Below are 18,907 nucleotides of genomic sequence, written 5' to 3' on the forward strand. Positions count from 1 at the left end.
ACTAAAGCATATGCATACATTACATAGGTATATGTTAATACACGGTGATGTACTCAAATTAAGGTTATTGGGTGGGAGTTGGTGGTGATCACGTGCCTTAGTCTTGGCTAATGATAGATCCATCACATACGCTTGAAAATATTCACTACGATTAAGCTTAGATTCAATTTAGACTTAAAGTGAATAAGAAGTAAATTGAAGACTTGCTTTGGTAAATGCATTGTGTTGCAAATAGCGGTTTTGAAGCGGGCTAGTGTTAAAAAGGACCCGTTGCTGATGTTGTTGATGTTGTTGATGTCATCATAATTGGCTGCAAAAGTTCGGTGTTATCTCGCACAAACACTCCTTTAAGGGACCCCCCCAAACCACCAAGCAAATGCCACTTCATAGACCCAAAAAGTTCTGGCATCGCTTCCATAGATACTCAGGTGGTCGGCATTGGAGCCATAGAAGATGGAGTGATTTGAAAAGGGGAAATTTTAGTGTTGATAAAATCCATAACCCTAAAGCATTAGCGCCTTTAGAGTTCATTAGGCCTGAAGTATACGGAGATAAATATGTTTTAGACCTTTTGGAGTGCCTTGATGATAAGGAATTGGCCAATGTAAATAAAGCAGTAGCAAAATACGGTAAGGATTACCCGCTATCATCACCAGAATTACAAGTGATAGTTGCGATTCAAATTGATAAAAGACGTGAAAAGGTACAACAACCAGAAGCCTGTGTGGTCAGAAATGAATTGGCCCAATCAGATTCAGAAATACATTTGGATGTGATTTCCAAACTATCTGAACCAGTGAACTCATTCCATGCTTCTGCTGATGAAGATGAAGATGGTTTTTTGTGGTGGCCCATGCAGAATCTGCATGCTATATCAACAGATGGATTGCTTCGATTCCAGAGATTACGAGAGCAAATGAGACAAGCACAAAAATTCATAGAAGACTATCAACGTAGTCAACTTTCTGATGATTATGTTTATCAGCCTTCTGCTCATGGGACTCTCTATGCGTTTGCAATGACCGTAGCTGAATGTGACCTGCTACTTGAACACGCTGAACCTTCAATGTCGTTGCAGGTGAAGCACGTATTGGCACAAATGATAGAGATTGTGGATCGGTTAACTGGGTCTCTGTCTTTATCCAAGATCTCTCAGATCTCACCTAAAATCAGTAGACTGATTCTTGCCACACTTTGCCAGAGACAAATACTGGGATCTTCATCTCATAAGAGGGATACCTTCTCAAGGGCGTTTCCACTGGTACAACAAACGAGTACTGTTTACACCAACAATACCAATATTTCCGAATTCGGTGTTCATGTTGATCTCCCTGAAACCCACGCAACATCGCCTTTCATTGATGCAACTATTGTGCTATACGATGATAATGAGATCAATTGCTTTAATGAGGAGCCAAACAACAATAACATCACACATCTAAAGTATCTTGAAGATATTGAAGAGATAGAAAGTCGACTTTATGCACTCAAGTTCCAACTTGATTACGAAGTGAAAAATCTTGTAAAGTTAGAAAGAGAAAGGACTCGAAGTGATTTGGCCAAACAAAAGATGATAGAGTCAATAGATACTTTAGAGGAGTCGATAGCGAAGGCCTTGTCGTACAAAGAACAATTGTTGAGATTAGAGATAAACTTTGCTAGTTTTATTGGCCATCCTACAAGTTGCAATAATAGTAACTCGATAATCCCCCAAGCACTCATTGACGAAGTCCAAGGCTTTACTGAAAGATTAAAAGCGTCTACATCTTAAGCTGAATCGTTTTACTGCACCATTAATCTATAATCTATGCCGTTATTATACATTTGTTTTACCATTTTGAACCCAAGAGAATAGAAGCTTGATCCTGAGGCTTCTCTACTTCTTTGAAGTAAGTGGTTGTTAATCTGTCCGAGGATATATTTGAATCCTCATAAAAGTTGTTACACCAATTCATTAAATTGGAAACAACATCCTTATTCAAATCTAAAGATTGAATAGATTTATATTTCATCACACATTGGTCAAGCCATTCTTTATCTGAAACATCTTTACCATGAGAGATTTGACCACCTCCATTTATGCATCCATTAGGGCATGCCATTATTTCAACATAATCACATTTAGTTGCATCCACATCTTCAGCTTCATCACTACCATTTGGTGTTGCAGATCTACTGGTACGCATTCTTCGACGAGCAACCACAGCTCTACCGGTTGGTTTAGCAGCAGCCTTTTCTGGGGCTTTAAGTTTTCTGACCAAGTTTTGAATGTTTCTGAATCCATTCACCACGGCAGTGCTGGCCACTTTAATGGTATCATATTCCAAACGCAATTCATAAATGTCGTTGTTCTTTCCGTTGATTCTTTTAATATTGAACTTCGAAGAATTTCGATATTTATCAGGTGCTTCTTCAAGCAATTTCTGTTGATATTGAAGCAAATAATTGAACCCCCAACCTCCAGAGGTTGAGCCATCATCATTTGACCAAGAATGTTCTAAAAACGGCCAATTTGGAGGGGCTACTTTCTTATATAATTCTGACATTGACAACTTCAATAAGGGTGAGCTAAAGTTGAAATTATAGTGATCATTCTGTTCAACCAAATTGACCAACTCTCTTGGGGTAAGTACGCAATCGACATCAGATACTTTTGGTTCGTTCAACTCAGGCCGAGCACTTTCCAACTTTTTATCGAAACAAGGCATGATGGATACATGGTAAATGTTCTCTCTGGGTACATCTTTAACTAAGGATTTCAAGAGACAGCCTGTGAATTGTTGAGGTGATTTAACAGTGGATAAACGATCTAAAACTTCTGGATGGGTCTTTTCAGCATAAAGAACCCAACCTGGACACACAGAGGATAATATAGGGCCACTACTTTGATCCTTCTTGCGTTGATAAACATGTTCAAACTCATTAACTAATGATAACCTACGTCCCAATGAAGTACCAACCACGTACTTGAACCCCATTTGATTCACAAAAAGATCAACCAACATACAGTCAATATTTTCCACAGATGTTTGGAAAGCCTGAGCCAAAGAGCTCCGAGCCTGATGACACACACTGGCCGCAAATACTTTTGAATGTTTCTGAGAATCCAAAGTATTAACCAATTGATCAAATGAATGCTGTGCAACCAAAACCTCCTCAGCAGAAGTAATGCATCCAGAACACGCTAAACAATCTGCCAAAGAGATCTGAGCAGCCGAAAGTTTCTGCTGCTTGCCATCGATTTTGGATATCTCTAAGGGGTTCCCTTCGTTATCTATTTGAATCTCCACTTCTCCATATTCTGGTGCGCCATTTGCAGGAGCAGGAACACTTTCCACTGGCTTGATGCAAGCAACTCCGGGGGAAATAAAGTCGTTCAAATCCTCAGCCTTTAGTATGGCACTCATATTTTATCTACTAGAGAAGAGGAAAAGAAAAGTGATATTGTTAAGATAAAACAATAAAGTAGTTGGTACATGCTTTTTGCTATAAGCTTACTCATCTGAGTCACCAAAAACAGATCACGTGACGCTTTGATATTTCATTTTTTTTTAGGAAATGACAAACGAGCCATTGATAATTAGACTACGCATTTCATAACCTAATTAGGAGCAAGCATCATACTACTTAAAAGCCATCATATTGTTCCAATAATTTTTCTATTATTATCCTTATCTTAACTATGAACAAAATGATCTTATCAAGGTAGCGGATTTGTGTCGCTTTGATTTTGCTTAATCTGACATATTTTCCAATTCAAACTCCTGCACATCGTTGACTCGGTTATACTCATTTCCATTGATAGCAATAGGTTGGAAGGGACCATCTTCGTCAAACCCAACTAGACGCAAGTACAAGTTTACCATTAAGAGTAGCCACAAAAACACCACAAAAGCTGCTGCAGTGCCGACCAAGATATAGGCAGAATGGTCAGATCCTAAGCCTAATGCCAATTCTAATTGCTCTTCATTTGCAGCCATAAAGAGTATTCCTGAAAGTGTCATAAAAAATGGTGGCATATATTGAAAAGCCAATATTTTACCTGAATCATCACAGTTCTTGTCATGCAAGATGAAACAGATCTCGATTACTCTGGTGAAACCAGCACTCATAAGTGCAATACCAAAGAAGGCGTGTACGTTTGTGGAAATGGCTGAATGTTGATGATGCTGTGACATCGACCAACCTGTGAATATCAATAATAATGCCGGAATCAAAGATCTATGGTTATTCTTCTTTCTGGTTAAAAATACTCCTACAAGAGCTCCAGCCCACCAAATAATCCCCATTGCAGTATGTTGATAATCTCCCATACTCCAGCCTTCCTTCCCCCATCTGTGTTCTGTGAAGGTGTTGACGATACCCCAAGCACACATGACCACCGAGTCATAAAACTCTTGGGATCTTCTGTTGGTGTCTCTCTTTCTAATCCAAGGTATTATCAACACTATAGTCAATACCATCGCATAAAACACAAACGCTGTACCCATTATACCATGGGCAATGCATTGACCCGTGTGTTTATCATAGCAAAAGCCAAATAATGCCACTACAGCAAGACATACTCTTACCCAACCTGTGAGTGCTATAATTACCGAAAGTGTTTTAAAGACTTTGCAAAGAACTCCGGAATTGGCATTACCATTATTCAGAGATGAACCGGCTGCTGAGGGGAAGAAACGATTCATTATCCAATTACTACCATTCATAAACGTTCCTATAAAAATGTTTGCAGCCAACAACAAGGTTATGAAAGTAGAAGTACCTCTGCTTGTCTTATTCTCATGGTTATCGGTGTTATCAGCAAAAGGTAAGAACATCCATTCAAATACTGAATATCCCAACAGTACAAAATGGAACATGAGAGACCAGTGTTGCTTATCAGCTAACAGGAAGGCCGCACTGATCGAAGGAAGTAAGAATAATAATGCCACGGACATTAACCAATGGAATGTTTTAGATCCTGGATTAATAGGATGATATTCAACTCTTGGATCATCCATACCTTCCATACCTCCGTCAGCCAAAACTCCTCTGGTGATCAACATCATTGCAAGGACAGTCACCATAGCTACTCCCGGGAACTGTAACCGTCTCATTATCGTTAGTGAAGAATTAAGAAAGCGCTATCTAGCGAAGTCTATCAAAAAGGTCTGTCGTTTTGACTTTGACGGGCCGATTTATTACCGATAGTGTGCTTCGCCCCCTCGGAACTCGCATTTTGACGTCACTTACCGAATCAGGAAATGAATCAACCGGTATGAAACTTTCTGGGGCGTGGACTGAAAAAAGCCTTTTACTAATAACAGCACCACTTCTGCCACTCAATAAAGGACGGACAGACAGATAGTCAGTCAGTCAGAACAAACTCGGTATACATCCGTTGCTATATCGGCAAAGGAAGCGAAGAACGTGCTGACACAACAGTAGTAATTGTATTATTATTACTTATTATTACTGTGGCATTAATCGGACATAATCATAGACAGCTACTACCCACTGCTTCTACTAATTGGTACTACCCACAGTTAGCCTGCTACTGCTACTATGCAGCTATATTGTCTTTACCGCATTGCAGTGACACTCTTAGGATGTTTGAGTACGGTTGCTCATGGGTATCAGATTCCACCCCGAGACTATGAACTCAACAACTACTTTATTGTTGAGTTGAAAGATGACTACAAGGTTCATGACTTCATAGATAGACACAGAAACATTTATAAGTTTGAACACCAGTTGCCTCGGTTGGATAACCATTACGTGTTCAGCATAGATAAGAAACACCCTCATAATGAGTTCTTAGGGAACTACAATTCCAACAACTATGATTTATTCAAAAGAGATTACTCTGGCGACGGCTATGAAGATCACATTGCACTGTTGTTAGCAGATGTCAGATCCATACATGCACTACCTCCCAAACAGCTTGAGAAAAGAACGCCTGTGTACTATAGCAGAGAAGAAATGATAGAGAAAGCGGCTAAACGGGACTACAAAATCAATGATTCTTCTCAAGAAGGACTAAAGAAAGTTGCTGATCAGTTGAAAATTGAAGATCCACTTTTCATTGAGCAATGGCATTTGATTAATACTCGTTATCCCGGACATGACGTGAATGTTTCTGGGTTATGGCTAGAGGGAATTGCCGGAAAAGGCATAGTGACAGCACTTGTGGACGACGGTTTAGACTTTACATCTCCGGATTTGAAAGACAGTTTCAATGCCGAGGGATCTTGGGATTTCAACGATAATGGGAAGGCACCAATGCCTAGACTATATGATGATTATCATGGAACTCGATGTGCTGGAGAAATTGCAGCTCAAAAAAATGAATTCTGTGGAATTGGAGTAGCATATGATTCTCAAGTGGCCGGAGTTAGAATCCTATCTGGAAGAATTACAGCTGCCGATGAAGCACAATCTTTAATATATGGATTGAATGTTAATGACATTTATTCATGTTCATGGGGTCCAACAGATGATGGACGTACTCTTGCCGAACCAGAAGTCATTGTCAAGAAAGCTATGATTAAAGGAATTCAAGATGGTCGGGATAATAAAGGTGCTTTGTATGTATTTGCTCTGGGGAATGGAGCTCGGTTTGGAGATTCGTGTAATTTTGATGGATACACCAATTCTATTTATTCAATTACAGTTGGAGCTATTGACTATAAGGGCTTACATCCCTCTTATGCCGAGGCATGCAGTGCTGTCATGGTAGTCACCTACAGTAGTGGTTCGGGTGAACATATTCATACCACAGACATCAAAGAGAAGTGTTCTGCAGCTCATGGTGGTACATCTGCTGCTGCCCCTTTAGCTGCTGGAATTTATTCTCTTGTATTGTCAGTTAATCCTAACTTGACATGGAGAGATGTACAATATGTTTCAGCGTTAAGTGCAGTTCCCGTTAATGAAGAAGATGGCAGTTATCAAGTGACAAAATTAGGTCGTAAGTATTCTCATAAGTATGGGTTTGGGAAGCTTGATGCTTATAAGATGGTCAAGTTTGCTGAGACTTGGAAGAATGTCAAACCACAAGCATGGTATTATTCCGATGTTGTTGATGTGATGAAGAAATGGGAAGGTACAAAAGTTGATGCACCTCCTCCAGCTGGTGGTCCTGGTCGAGTCAAAAGAGCTCCCGAATATAAAGACTCGATCATACTGTCTGTTATTTCTGTGACCGAGGATGACTTGAAGGTTATGAATGTGGAAAGACTAGAACATGTAACTGTTAAAGTTAATATTGACTCTTCCTTTAGAGGGAAAGTCGGAGTCAAATTAACCTCCCCATCAGGACTTATCAGTGAATTAGCTTCCTTCAGACGCTTTGATGGCAGTGGCTCTGGGTTCCAGAACTGGACCTTTATGAGTGTGGCTCATTGGGGTGAAGACGGAGTTGGAGATTGGAAGTTGGAAGTATATCCATCTGAAGAAGACATGAAGAAGGTTGATATCGGATTTAAGAATTGGCAACTAAGACTATGGGGTGAGAGTATTGATGCTGAGAAGGCTGAGAAATATGATTTGGATGTTGACTATTCCAAAATTAGAAGAGACAGATTGGAGGCTAAACCCATTGAAGTGTCGTCGTCTGCTCCTCTTTCTAGCTCAACCAGTGAAGCGGTAGCTACTAGTGACGTGACAGTACCAACATCCACATCATCACCTTCGTCTACTGCGACTGATGATTCTTCAAAGGAAGGTGGTACTGAAGATTCTGAGGATAATCACGAAGGAGCTAATAAGCAATACACCAATGACCATACCGGACAATACTTTATGGCCGTTGCAATCTTAGGATTTGTGTTGGTGATAATTTACATGAGGTTCCATCGTACCCCTGGAGGATCGAAGAGAAGAGTTAGAAGAGAACAATACGAATTTGATATAATTCCCGGTGAAGAATATAGCGATAGTGAAGACGAAGACGCAGCTTTCGCCAATGAACGAGGTAGACGTGGAGGCCGAGACAACTCCTTTGAATTGGGTACGATTGTTCCTAGTGGTGCCGTTCCGATGGAAGATCCAGATTATGATGAGAATCTTCCAAGCAAGCAATTATCTGGCGGTGAGCATTTCAAAGTCGCTGAAGATGAGGAGGATTATAATGTTAATGATGACAATGAAAATGTATTTGATGATACTCATGCAATACAGGAAGAAGAGGAACAAGAAGAAGAGCAGGAGGATCATATTGATGATGAGAGCAACAATGAGCCAGCATCTGAAGCCGACATCTTGACTCCACCATTAAACAAATGATGAGCTGCTATTCTTTCAAGGCCCGGATATATCATAAGTTATATTATATTTAACTGGAATTTAATGTCTTTATAGAGTATCGGATACATGATTTCCTAATTAGGAGAGTATTAATCCGAGAAGTAAGCCGCACGCACATGTGTGTAACTGCACTATCGATATCTCCGATGCCCGAGGAGAAATAAAGTAAGACAGGTCAGGGGTGGGGGAGCACCGGTAGTAAGTTACACAATAACAATGCACAAAAAAAAGAAGATAGCACACCAAGTCACGTGAATTTTTTCCGTTGGGCTTCATATGTGTCATTGCTGTGAAACAAATATTAGTAATTATGTTGAAGTCCGGTGTCGGAAAAACAGGATACCCTCAGACATCGTCAATACAAATTTGGTGGTTACAACGACATTATATATCGTATACTGTATGTAGCCAGCACAAAGGTCATGTTGAGCAAGAGTGTTTAGTAAAATTTTAGTATATAATGGAATTTGTTCACTCAGGGCCCTAATATGAAAAGGGAACACACGGAATGAATAAAATGTGTCATTAGTGATAAGATTTATTAGTAAAATAGGTGGCATTGATTAGCTGGGGAAAATGAATTTGGTAGGAGGAGACAAAACTTGTCATGGAGTATACCGATAAATAATGTCGCGAGTTTTCCATCCCCTTTCGTTATCGGACACATGTCACAAAAGCAGAGGCATTCAGATTTTGGCAAAGGGAGATTTAAAGAGCACCGACAAATCCAACTTTTCAACTTCTTCTTTAAAATCCTGGTGACCAGACAATTAGTAGAGTCAATTGCACTGCCAGTGGAAGTCTAAGCAATAAAACAGACACTATTAAGTAATAAAAATGGCTGAACCCTTTGGAGATCGAGTTTCTTTGGTTGTGTTTGGAGCATCAGGAGATTTGGCTAAAAAGAAGACATTTCCTGCTCTCTTTGGACTTTTCAGAGAAGGACAATTGCCATCAACGGTGCAAATTGTCGGATATGCCAGAAGCAATTTGAGTGATGAAGAATTCAAAGACAGAATCAGACCCAACTTGAAGCTCAGAAATGCCGACAAATCCAAGATTGACGAGTTCTTAAGCTTATGTTCATATATGCATGGCCCATATGATGAAGACTCTGGGTACGTGGAATTGTTGGACAAATGTGTTGCCTATGAGAAGAAACATAATGTCGCAGTTCCCGAACGGTTATTTTATTTGGCGTTACCTCCCAGTGCATTTGCTACTGTGTGTCGTTTCTTAAAGAAACACTTGAACTCCGAGTCTGGACTCAAGACCCGGGTGATTGTCGAGAAGCCCTTTGGCAGAGACTTGCAAACCTTTAGAGAATTGCAAGAGAACTTATCACCGTTATTTACCGAGGATGAGTTGTACAGAATTGACCACTATTTGGGTAAGGAAATGGTCAAGAACCTTTTGGTGTTAAGATTTGGCAATGAGTTTTTGGGGGCTGCCTGGAATAAGAACCACATCAAATCCATACAGATATCCTTTAAAGAGGCTTTTGGTACTCAAGGAAGAGGGGGGTATTTTGATACCATTGGAATCATTAGGGATGTGATGCAAAACCATATGTTGCAGGTTTTCACGTTGCTTACTATGGAAAGACCTGTTTCCTTTGATCCGGAGGCTGTTAGAGATGAAAAGGTCAAGGTTTTAAAAGCTGTTGAACCAATTGACCCTAAGGATGTTTTGTTGGGTCAGTATAGTGCTTCGGAAGATGGAAAGGAACCGGGATATTTGGACGATGACACCGTTAATAAGGATTCTAAATGTTTCACCTATGCTGCTTTCGCTTTGCACATCCATAACGAAAGATGGGAGGGGGTCCCTATTGTCTTGAGAGCTGGTAAGGCTTTGGATGAATCCAAGGTGGAAATTAGAATCCAATTCAAACCTGTAGCCAAGGGGATGTTTAAGGAAATCCAAAGAAATGAATTGGTGATTAGAATTCAACCAGACGAAGCCATTTATATGAAGATTAACTCCAAGATTCCTGGTATTTCCACTGAAACCTCTTTGACTGATTTGGACTTGACTTATTCAAAGAGATACTCTGATGATTTCTGGATTCCAGAAGCTTACGAAGCCTTGATTAGAGATTGCTATTTGGGTAACCATTCTAACTTTGTTAGAGATGATGAATTGGATATTTCTTGGAAGCTTTTCACTCCATTTTTGGAAGCTTTGGAAGCTGCGGATGGTCCTAAACCAGAATTGTATTCTTATGGTTCTAAAGGGCCCAAGGGGTTAAGAGAATTCTTAGCTAGTCATGGCTATGTCTTTTCTGATGAAGGAACTTATCAATGGCCTTTGACAACTCCAAATGTTAAGGGTAAAATTTAATAGTATAATGGATATGAATTGATTTCTGTTCCGTCTTCTAAATTCTTAGTACTTTTTTCAATTTGTTTTTATGTTAATGATGACAACTCATGAGTAGGTTTCTCCGTACACTAACTGCACACAAGTAATACACCACGATATTTAACAATGTAAATACCACTGTGGTTTAGGGTATGCTACGCTCTACATTTAACAAAATAATACTAAAGATTAAAGGATCAGACATCCATGGAAGGTCATTGGAGCGGTCACCGATCATACAAAAGATGGGTTCTTTATGCGTATGACTACCGTGGAAACTGCGAATGTTATGGAATTCTTCATCACATCCAATAATCTATTAGTACTCACAAGCAAAACACAAATTCAAACACTACTGAAACCACCACTCGTACAAGTGTGCTTAATTAACTCACAACTCTCTTAGATGTTGATCTGTTGATGGTATTATATTAGGAATCAGAGCCGTATAAATACTGGCAAGTATAAGCTCACATCACTTAGAAAGGTGCAAACCAATCAAAGATATTTGATGCAAACGGTTATCAACCCTGTCGTCATAGTCGAGTCAGACTGGGAAAGAAGAACACTTAACTTCATCATCTCCGTAACATAATACAACATTAAATCAACTCACTTATTGCTTTACTAAAACCAACAATCTAAAAAGTCGTGAAGTAAATAAGCTCGCCTTTCACAAGTGAATATGCGACAAATAGTAAGAAAATCCAATCGACTATTCTAAATAAAAGAACAGTTATCTTTGGATTCGATTTGTTAGTGTGTTTTACTTGTAAAGAAAACACATATACTTTAAAATTTTTCAAGGGCAGATGACTTTACCTTTATAGTTCTCACTTTTGTCCGGGTAACCTATCTAACATTTTAAGAATGGTAGGCGCTACCATATGGTTTCTTAGGTGATAACAACGTCTTTATAGTAGATGAGATGAGGTGGATACAAATGGAAGATTCCATTGTATTACTGAGGAAACGAAACCAATCTCAATCTCAAATAGCCCAATTTCAACATTGTGAGGTATCATTTTTTGTGATAGCAAAAATGTAATCAATTAAAGAACACCAGTAGACAGAATACAGCATTATGCTAACAGAAGTAGAAACTGCTACCAAAAAAATGCGCAAACCCGGAATCGAACCGGGGGCCCAACGATGGCAACGTTGGATTTTACCACTAAACCATTTGCGCAATTGAGAAATGCTCCGCGACGGGGAATTGAACCCCGGTCTACCACGCGACAAGCGGTAATTCTAGCCACTAAACTATCACGGATTTCTTGAAGTACAAAGAGGAAGTTTGAGTACAAGAAGTTTCGTACAAGAGAAACCCTACCAGAAAACCACGTGACACCCCAAATAGTATGGTTTGTAGCTATTATGTAGATTGTAGTATATTTTAATTCAATGATTTTTAATTTTGATGAACTCTATAGGGTTGCACCCCTTTGTCGTTTAAATACTTAATTTAGGATTCAACTTTTTCTTTTTTGTAATAGTATTACATAAATCCATCTAAAGCAGTTAAAGTGGACAATTTCAGTGGGCTGAAGTAACGGGGAAATTGAACTTTATTCACTGTAATTGATTAATGATAAGTTGAATTTCAACTGCTCGTCAAGATTAATGCTGGTAAACAATTGGAAATACATGGCACCTACTGCACAACTATACACCGCAACTATCAAGCCTCTTTTGGTTAGCTATGCAGCGCCTCATAATTGACACCTGCCACTATAACTGTCACTGTCAATCCCACCGTCAAAAAGAAATTTCAAATTAGCTCTTGCACCTCTCCGGGAACCAAAAATTCCACCTACCAAAACGTACCAGTGAGCTCGTATTCAGATATGCCTTAAATAGAATTACCAGAGTTCAACAAGTCCAGAAATAGCTTTAATTACACGGTCTCCTGCATCCTTAGATACAGGCAAGGACGGAGCTGTCGGTAGCCAAGAGATCCAAGTGATTAGTCGTGCTATCACGTTACTACTACAATACTACCTTTGCGTTGATAAAGCATGGATTGCTTCAACTTTGTGACTTCCATTACTCTAGCGTATTCATTAAATAGAATTGACAGTCTCGCTCTCTTTCAAAGCGTTGAAGTCTCTTCCATAAGATTCCGTGGTGCTGTTACGTCAGATTTCGCCTACTTTCACGTATGGTAAGCGAAGCATAGAGTACCTCATTTGTCCGGTACAAAGTAGCTTTAGACAGGAGTTTCGCAGTCAAATGAGGTACGGAATGTCTTTGACGAAAGGGCCCTACGCATACCAACATACAGCATGCCAGTTACACTATTTATTTTCCAAATTAAGCTGGCTACACGGATATAATGTTCCTTCGCCGTTCGTTTAAACCCGGTTGTGTGCTTCAAATAGGGAGGGTACACTATAACTACTCAATTTGGCACATTCCAATCATGAAACAACAGATATACCCTTACTGGTGATATACTGTCAGATATACGCCAAATAAAAGTATATAAAGCCCCTTCTTCTTCTTGTTGTTTGCTCCGAATAGATTTGTTTCAATCATTATCAATCAATCAATTATCTACAACAATGGCTGCTCAACAAATCAACAACGCTTCCGCTAAGAAGAACGGTGAAAAGAAGGACAACTGCTTCATCCCCCCACCATGTGGTTGCGGATGTTGTGTTATTGCTTAGATCCATTGAACAGATTGCACTCCGTGTGTCTGCTGGTGGAAGGGGCACTTTGTTCTCTTGATGTATAGTGTGAGCCTCGTATTCACACTCCAACTACATAGAACCACACGCTCAATAAATGCAACCTAGATTACCATACCATACAATACCCGTGTAGCCTACGTCTGAAAGACTCTTTTAAACATGCTATTGGAGTTAGCGTATATACACATGTTGCTATACAACCAAGTTATGTATTGTGATCATACTGTAATAGTACTGGCCGTAACACATATCCGTAGCCGTGGAGTAGAACAAAGCCACTAACAAGAAGCCCGTAGAAGAGCTACAAGCGCCCAGAACCGAGTCCCAATAACGTACATAAGATAACTTTGACAATAACCCATTTTCAGGGATTTGTTATTATAGGATATACTCCAGTAGGTGCCCCAAAGAAAAGCGAACGATACGCTTTAACGATGAACAGGAAGCCCATTGGGTTGGTAATTCTACCCACAAGCCATACCGTCAAGGCACAATTGACATTGTAGAGCTATAACCCCTCCCCAAAAATGATCAGATACCATGAAGCTCAACTCACAAGGAGCCTCCTCTCTGTCTCAACTCTACACTTGATTCATGCCCATAGGTAGTTGCATTTTTCGCAGCCAAGTCCGTGTCAACCATTGGCTATGGTCAACACAATCATGCTCCATATTGGCTCTATCAGCTACATAATAAACTGTTCTACTTTTTCTATTATTATATAAGATACCATGAAGGACCCAAACTATTACCCTATATTAATTATTAATTATGCGTGAAAATAAATAAACCACCAATTTTAATTACCCTTTTGGTTCTCAGCATCAGGAGCTTTTGAATCCATTTCAGGTGAATATGCATACTTGGAAAAGGTTCTAATTCTTGCACCGTAGAAGAAGAACAAGAAGGGAATCCCGCAACATGCCAATGAGATGAAAGCCATCAATGTGGTGGCCCATTCATAGCCCAATCTATGGTACATTTGAATGGTGAATAAAGGAACACAAGCACCCCAGATAGATCTGACAAATGTCTTTGCAGCCAACCCGGAAGCAGCGTAATGTTGATAAGAATCCACAATATAGTTGTTGGCAGGATTGTATAAGGAAGTGAACCCAAAGCCACAAGCAAACCCGGAGAAACATGGACCGGCCCACGAGATGTGGGGATAAGAAGACCAAGCAAAGGGGAACAACCCTAATGGAACGGCCCAACAGAAAAGCATCATTGGAATCAACCGTAACTCAGCTGGAGGCACTTCACCTTGATCACGGTACTTTTGAGCTCTTTTGTTATAATCCTTGTTAATTAATGGAGCGATAATGGAGGATGTAATCACACCCACACCAATAGGGATAAACATAACCCCGGTTTTGGAAGCAGACCAACCTTTCCCTTCCATGTAGACAACTGGATAAGCAAAGAAGAACATATACAATAACCCATATACAACAGACATGTATAAGGTGATCAAAAAGATAATCAACTCTGAAAGCAAGATAAAGGGTCTGAGGAATGACTCTTGGGCAATGGTCTTCAAGCTTCTTATCTTCAATTCAGAAATGGCTCTATAAGAAGGATCACCGGTTAACTTTCTTAATTTCTTAGCTCTTCTCTTCATCAAAGTGGAAGAGTGGGTTTCAGGCATCACAACAACGAAAAGAGCATAACCTGATCCAGCAATGATCAAGAATGCCCAATAAGTCCATCTCCAAGTGGGAGAATGATCTGCCAATAATCCACCAAAAATAGGTCCCATAACTGGACCAATGAAAGGTGCAGCAGAGAAAAGAGCCATTGCAACCCCTCTTTCTTCCACTTCCCAAATATCTGCCAAAGACCCACCAATCAACGTCATAGGAGCCGAGAAGGCAATACCGTCAATCAATCTACATACCAATAAGGTTGCAATGTTCTTAGCCAAGGCACAGGGAATGACAAACACAACAGCAACGAAAAGGGTACTGACGTAAACGATTTGTCTACCTAATTCTTCAGACAAGGGTGCAAATACACAAGGACCGATTCCGAACCCTAACACGAACATAGTGACAGAAGATAAGATGATGACTTCTTCGGAGACACCAAAATACGCTCTAGGTCTTTCTAAATCACCAGTAACAATAGCAGAACCAAGAGCAACAATAAAACAAATAAACCCTAATAAAATGGTGTATGACCATTTCAAAGCCTTTGATTTATTCTTGGGGTTTTCTGGATCATTGTCAACCCAATTGACAATTCTAAGACCTGTTTCGGAGTCAGTGGGATACTTCCATGGATCTTCCGGGTGATACGTGGTATCGGGGGCAGCATGAGATTCCCATTTCTTGATATCATATGGGTTTTCCAAGGGACCCAATTTACCGGCCCCTTCTTCTAATAGTTCAACCACTGATTCAACTCCGGCGTTGTTTGTGATCAACCTTTCCAATTGTTGGTGGTCTTCTTCGGCTTCTTCCTTGTAGTGGGAAAGAGTTTTGCTCAACGTATGCACGAGATTGAAAGAATGACGGGAATGGCTTTCTGTTATGTGATCACCAGACAGGGCCGGTGGTTGACCTTGGAAGGCCATGACCTCGGAGTTGACACTTTCGACAGAATCAGTGTCATCGAGATCAAGATGGTGCATCTTCTCTTGAGTGCTGGTAGTACTACTCATTGGGGTATAATGTACAGCGGTACAAAAGAATTTGTTCCCTATAATAACTATTTAATGAGGAACCCCTGGGGTATATATACATTGAATTTGCAGCTTCTGCAGATAGGTCGGCTATAAAATTAATGCCGATGCCTTGTGAAAATCATTGCCTCATCTCTCATTAGGGTATTATTGCTCGTGAGTGAGTAACCTAGGCTATTTCTTCGTTGATATTACACGCATACACACATGGGGTCACGTACACTTGCCACAGATGTGACATACGGGATGGGGAGTTATACAGTTAAGAATGGCAGATTAAGTATGTGTGAATAGGGAACATTAAATTGGCCCTGCAAATTTAACATCACGATTGGTTAGCTTGATCGGCAAGGCTCTATAATAGACCTATGAGCAAGGTTCTAAAATAAACCATAAGGACAAGTCTAGATCCCTGGAAAAGTAGGTGTTCGGTCAAGCGGTAGCCAATTTAACTACCTTTAACCCATATGAGTTTTATGTGCGACTTAAATTAGGTGCAAAATCGGCTTCAGCCTTGCGATATTAAAAATAACCTGCATATGAAGTACTCTATTCAAGATCGTATTAGCCATAACAGATCCAGGACGGTTCCCCTTACTTGTATACAAAGGGGATCCCTATGACTATATATATTGGACCTTTGGTATTAGGTTGTGTTATTTCCCAATGCGTCTCTCGTTATAAGAATCGGCCATAAACCAGCTCCCTGCGCTTTTGTGTCCCGCAAACATGGGCGAAAATACATCCATGTGGGTCGGCGTATATTTGACCGATTACTAGCAAAAAGTATGGGGCTGCGGGATTTTCAGGAACCGATAAAAAAATTACACAATCAAACGGCTTCCAACCTCGGTGATACTAGCACACGGATAGACTTTCCATATTAGGCAGTATCTTAAGGGCGGGTAACAGTTTTGGATAGTAATGCCATACCTTTAATTAGCGTATTATAAAATATACTATATACTATAAATGTCTTAAAATATAGCGATTGAAGTTTAATAAATGTCCTTTTTAATCAAATAATCAACTTGCTTCCTCTATATTTGAAAGAGTCAGAAGGAGTGTTTGAGGTTGCAGTGATGGTTTCGTTAATAGGAGATCTTTCTGGGAAACCATCAAACGTTTTAGCATAAGTAGCAACAGAATGAGCAATCAACTTTGTATTAATAACCCAAGCACCATAGTCTGGGTTACCTAAATCATCACATAACAGATGGTAACATGGATCAAAGGCATCACCAACAGTACCACCAAATTTAGCCCAAGATTTCTTACCCTTAAGAACTTCAGCACCAGTAGCAATACCACCAGCAGGAATACCAGCATCAATGAAACCAACATAATCGGAACGACCATCAAATGGAATTAAAGTATAGTTCAATCCATGATCAACATACCAGTCAATGTATAATTGTTTCAAGTCTTCAGAACCAGCAGGATGGTCTTTGTTGTTGGCATCATAAACTTCATATTCATAGTTGGGAGAAGCCATCATATCATAGTCCATGAATAACCGAACCTTCTGGTTCTCAACAGGACTCAAATGTTCAGAGTAGTAAGTAGACCCTAACAATCCTTCTTCTTCAGCAGCCCACCAAGCAAATCTCACAGCATTCTTAACCTTAAAATGAGATAAAGATTTGGCAACTTCCAAAAGGGAAATAGTACCACTTCCATCATCATTAATACCTGGACCTGCTTCAACACTATCTGAATGAGCACCCAAGGAAACAACATTATTGTGATCTCCGAAACGAGTTTCAGCAATAACATTCAAAGTGGTAACGTTCTTGACATAAGAATCAACATACAAAGTAGTTTCAATCTCAGTCAGAGGATCCTTTAACAAAGAATCAATATAAGGTTGGGCATCTTCCTTAGAAATGGATACCGTTGCAACTTCCTTTCCAGTTGGTTCACCCAAAGTACCATGTAATAAACCACCAGCAGGGTCATAGATAATGGCACCTACGGCACCCAGAAGACCAGCATTGACAGACTTATCGTTAAATGCACAAAGACCCCTCTTAATTAAAACAATGTTATCTTTAACAGACTTGGGGAAATCTTCAAGCAGACATCCGAACCCATCCACAAGAACCAAGTTACCATGAACTGGTCTTTCATTGGGAGTTGGAGGAGTTAAACTTAAAGCTTCTAATGACTTTGGCTTAACACCGTCAAGTAAAAGGGACACCAGTTTCACACGACCATCGATGGCATTGAACTTTTGAGTCCAAACATCATAATAGTAACCCAAAGATCTAATTTCATCCAATATATAATGAATAGTTCCCCAATGACCTTGGGATCCAATAACCCGAGTAGGATGTCCATATTCACCAATCGAACCCTTAGAAATATTAAACAATGTCTCAGCACGTGAACGTAAACCGGATTCGGTGATTAAAGCTTGCAATTGCTCAGTGTCAATAAAAGGCTTCCTCCAGTAGTCCCAGAAGTTAGGAAGATTGGACTGGTCAAGTTCAACGGGTTCACCCTTAAATGGAACATTCAGTCCTAAAGATTCTTCCACAAGTCCCAACACCAATTGTTGAGGTGGAGGTGCTGCACTTCCGACGGCCGCTAAAGTAGTAGCCAATAATGCTAACGAGAGTTTCATGATGTTCGGTAGTCGGTCTTCCTTTTAACTGTTCAATTGAGTTGAAAGGAACGAATGAAGGAAGGAAGGAAGGAAGGAAATAAGTCTCGGTAATCTTCGACTTTTAAATTTTGTTAGTCATTTCATCTTCAGTGTAGGATAATTGCTGTATGCAGCATATTGATAAAGGTAGCGGACATGGCCGAAACCGTACAGAAGCGCAAAATATCGGATAAACATTATTCCGAGAGAGAATATTCATAATTCAAA

The 18,907-nt window shown here is 39.9% G+C and overlaps 7 protein-coding genes and 2 non-coding genes across 9 annotated transcripts; 3 read left to right on the forward strand and 6 right to left on the reverse strand.

Annotated features, from left to right (window-relative positions):
- Positions 1–376: 376 nt before the first annotated feature.
- Positions 377–1,771, forward strand: KQ657_002976 (uncharacterized protein; the record flags this gene model as incomplete). Its single annotated transcript, XM_043193716.1, has 1 exon — positions 377–1,771. The coding sequence occupies one exon, from the start codon at positions 377–379 to the stop codon at positions 1,769–1,771; it is 1,395 nt and encodes a 464-aa protein (XP_043047135.1).
- A 58-nt stretch (positions 1,772–1,829) lies between these two features.
- On the reverse strand, positions 1,830–3,407 carry NAR1 (Nar1p; the record flags this gene model as incomplete). The annotated part of the gene is made up of 1 exon (XM_043193717.1): positions 1,830–3,407. One exon carries the CDS (start codon positions 3,405–3,407, stop codon positions 1,830–1,832), a length of 1,578 nt encoding a protein of 525 aa, XP_043047136.1.
- Positions 3,408–3,734: 327 nt separating this feature from the next.
- On the reverse strand, positions 3,735–5,099 carry KQ657_002978 (uncharacterized protein; the record flags this gene model as incomplete). The annotated part of the gene is made up of 1 exon (XM_043193718.1): positions 3,735–5,099. The coding sequence occupies one exon, from the start codon at positions 5,097–5,099 to the stop codon at positions 3,735–3,737; it is 1,365 nt and encodes a 454-aa protein (XP_043047137.1).
- Positions 5,100–5,547: 448 nt separating this feature from the next.
- Positions 5,548–8,268, forward strand: KEX2 (kexin; the record flags this gene model as incomplete). Its single annotated transcript, XM_043193719.1, has 1 exon — positions 5,548–8,268. One exon carries the CDS (start codon positions 5,548–5,550, stop codon positions 8,266–8,268), a length of 2,721 nt encoding a protein of 906 aa, XP_043047138.1.
- An 858-nt stretch (positions 8,269–9,126) lies between these two features.
- On the forward strand, positions 9,127–10,632 carry ZWF1 (glucose-6-phosphate dehydrogenase; the record flags this gene model as incomplete). Its single annotated transcript, XM_043193720.1, has 1 exon — positions 9,127–10,632. One exon carries the CDS (start codon positions 9,127–9,129, stop codon positions 10,630–10,632), a length of 1,506 nt encoding a protein of 501 aa, XP_043047139.1.
- A 1,139-nt stretch (positions 10,633–11,771) lies between these two features.
- Positions 11,772–11,842, reverse strand: KQ657_002981. Its single transcript has one exon. It is a non-coding gene; the product is annotated as a tRNA-Gly (tRNA).
- A 12-nt stretch (positions 11,843–11,854) lies between these two features.
- On the reverse strand, positions 11,855–11,926 carry KQ657_002982. Its single transcript has one exon. It is a non-coding gene; the product is annotated as a tRNA-Asp (tRNA).
- A 2,222-nt stretch (positions 11,927–14,148) lies between these two features.
- NAG4 (MFS transporter) lies at positions 14,149–16,011 on the reverse strand (the record flags this gene model as incomplete). Its single annotated transcript, XM_043193721.1, has 1 exon — positions 14,149–16,011. The coding sequence occupies one exon, from the start codon at positions 16,009–16,011 to the stop codon at positions 14,149–14,151; it is 1,863 nt and encodes a 620-aa protein (XP_043047140.1).
- A 1,039-nt stretch (positions 16,012–17,050) lies between these two features.
- Positions 17,051–18,658, reverse strand: APE3 (Ape3p; the record flags this gene model as incomplete). Its single annotated transcript, XM_043193722.1, has 1 exon — positions 17,051–18,658. The coding sequence occupies one exon, from the start codon at positions 18,656–18,658 to the stop codon at positions 17,051–17,053; it is 1,608 nt and encodes a 535-aa protein (XP_043047141.1).
- Positions 18,659–18,907: the final 249 nt, after the last annotated feature.

This window comes from Scheffersomyces spartinae (assembly GCF_019049425.1).
Source record: "Scheffersomyces spartinae strain ARV_011 chromosome Unknown scaffold_26, whole genome shotgun sequence".
Lineage (NCBI taxonomy): Eukaryota > Fungi > Ascomycota > Pichiomycetes > Serinales > Debaryomycetaceae > Lizanozyma > Lizanozyma spartinae.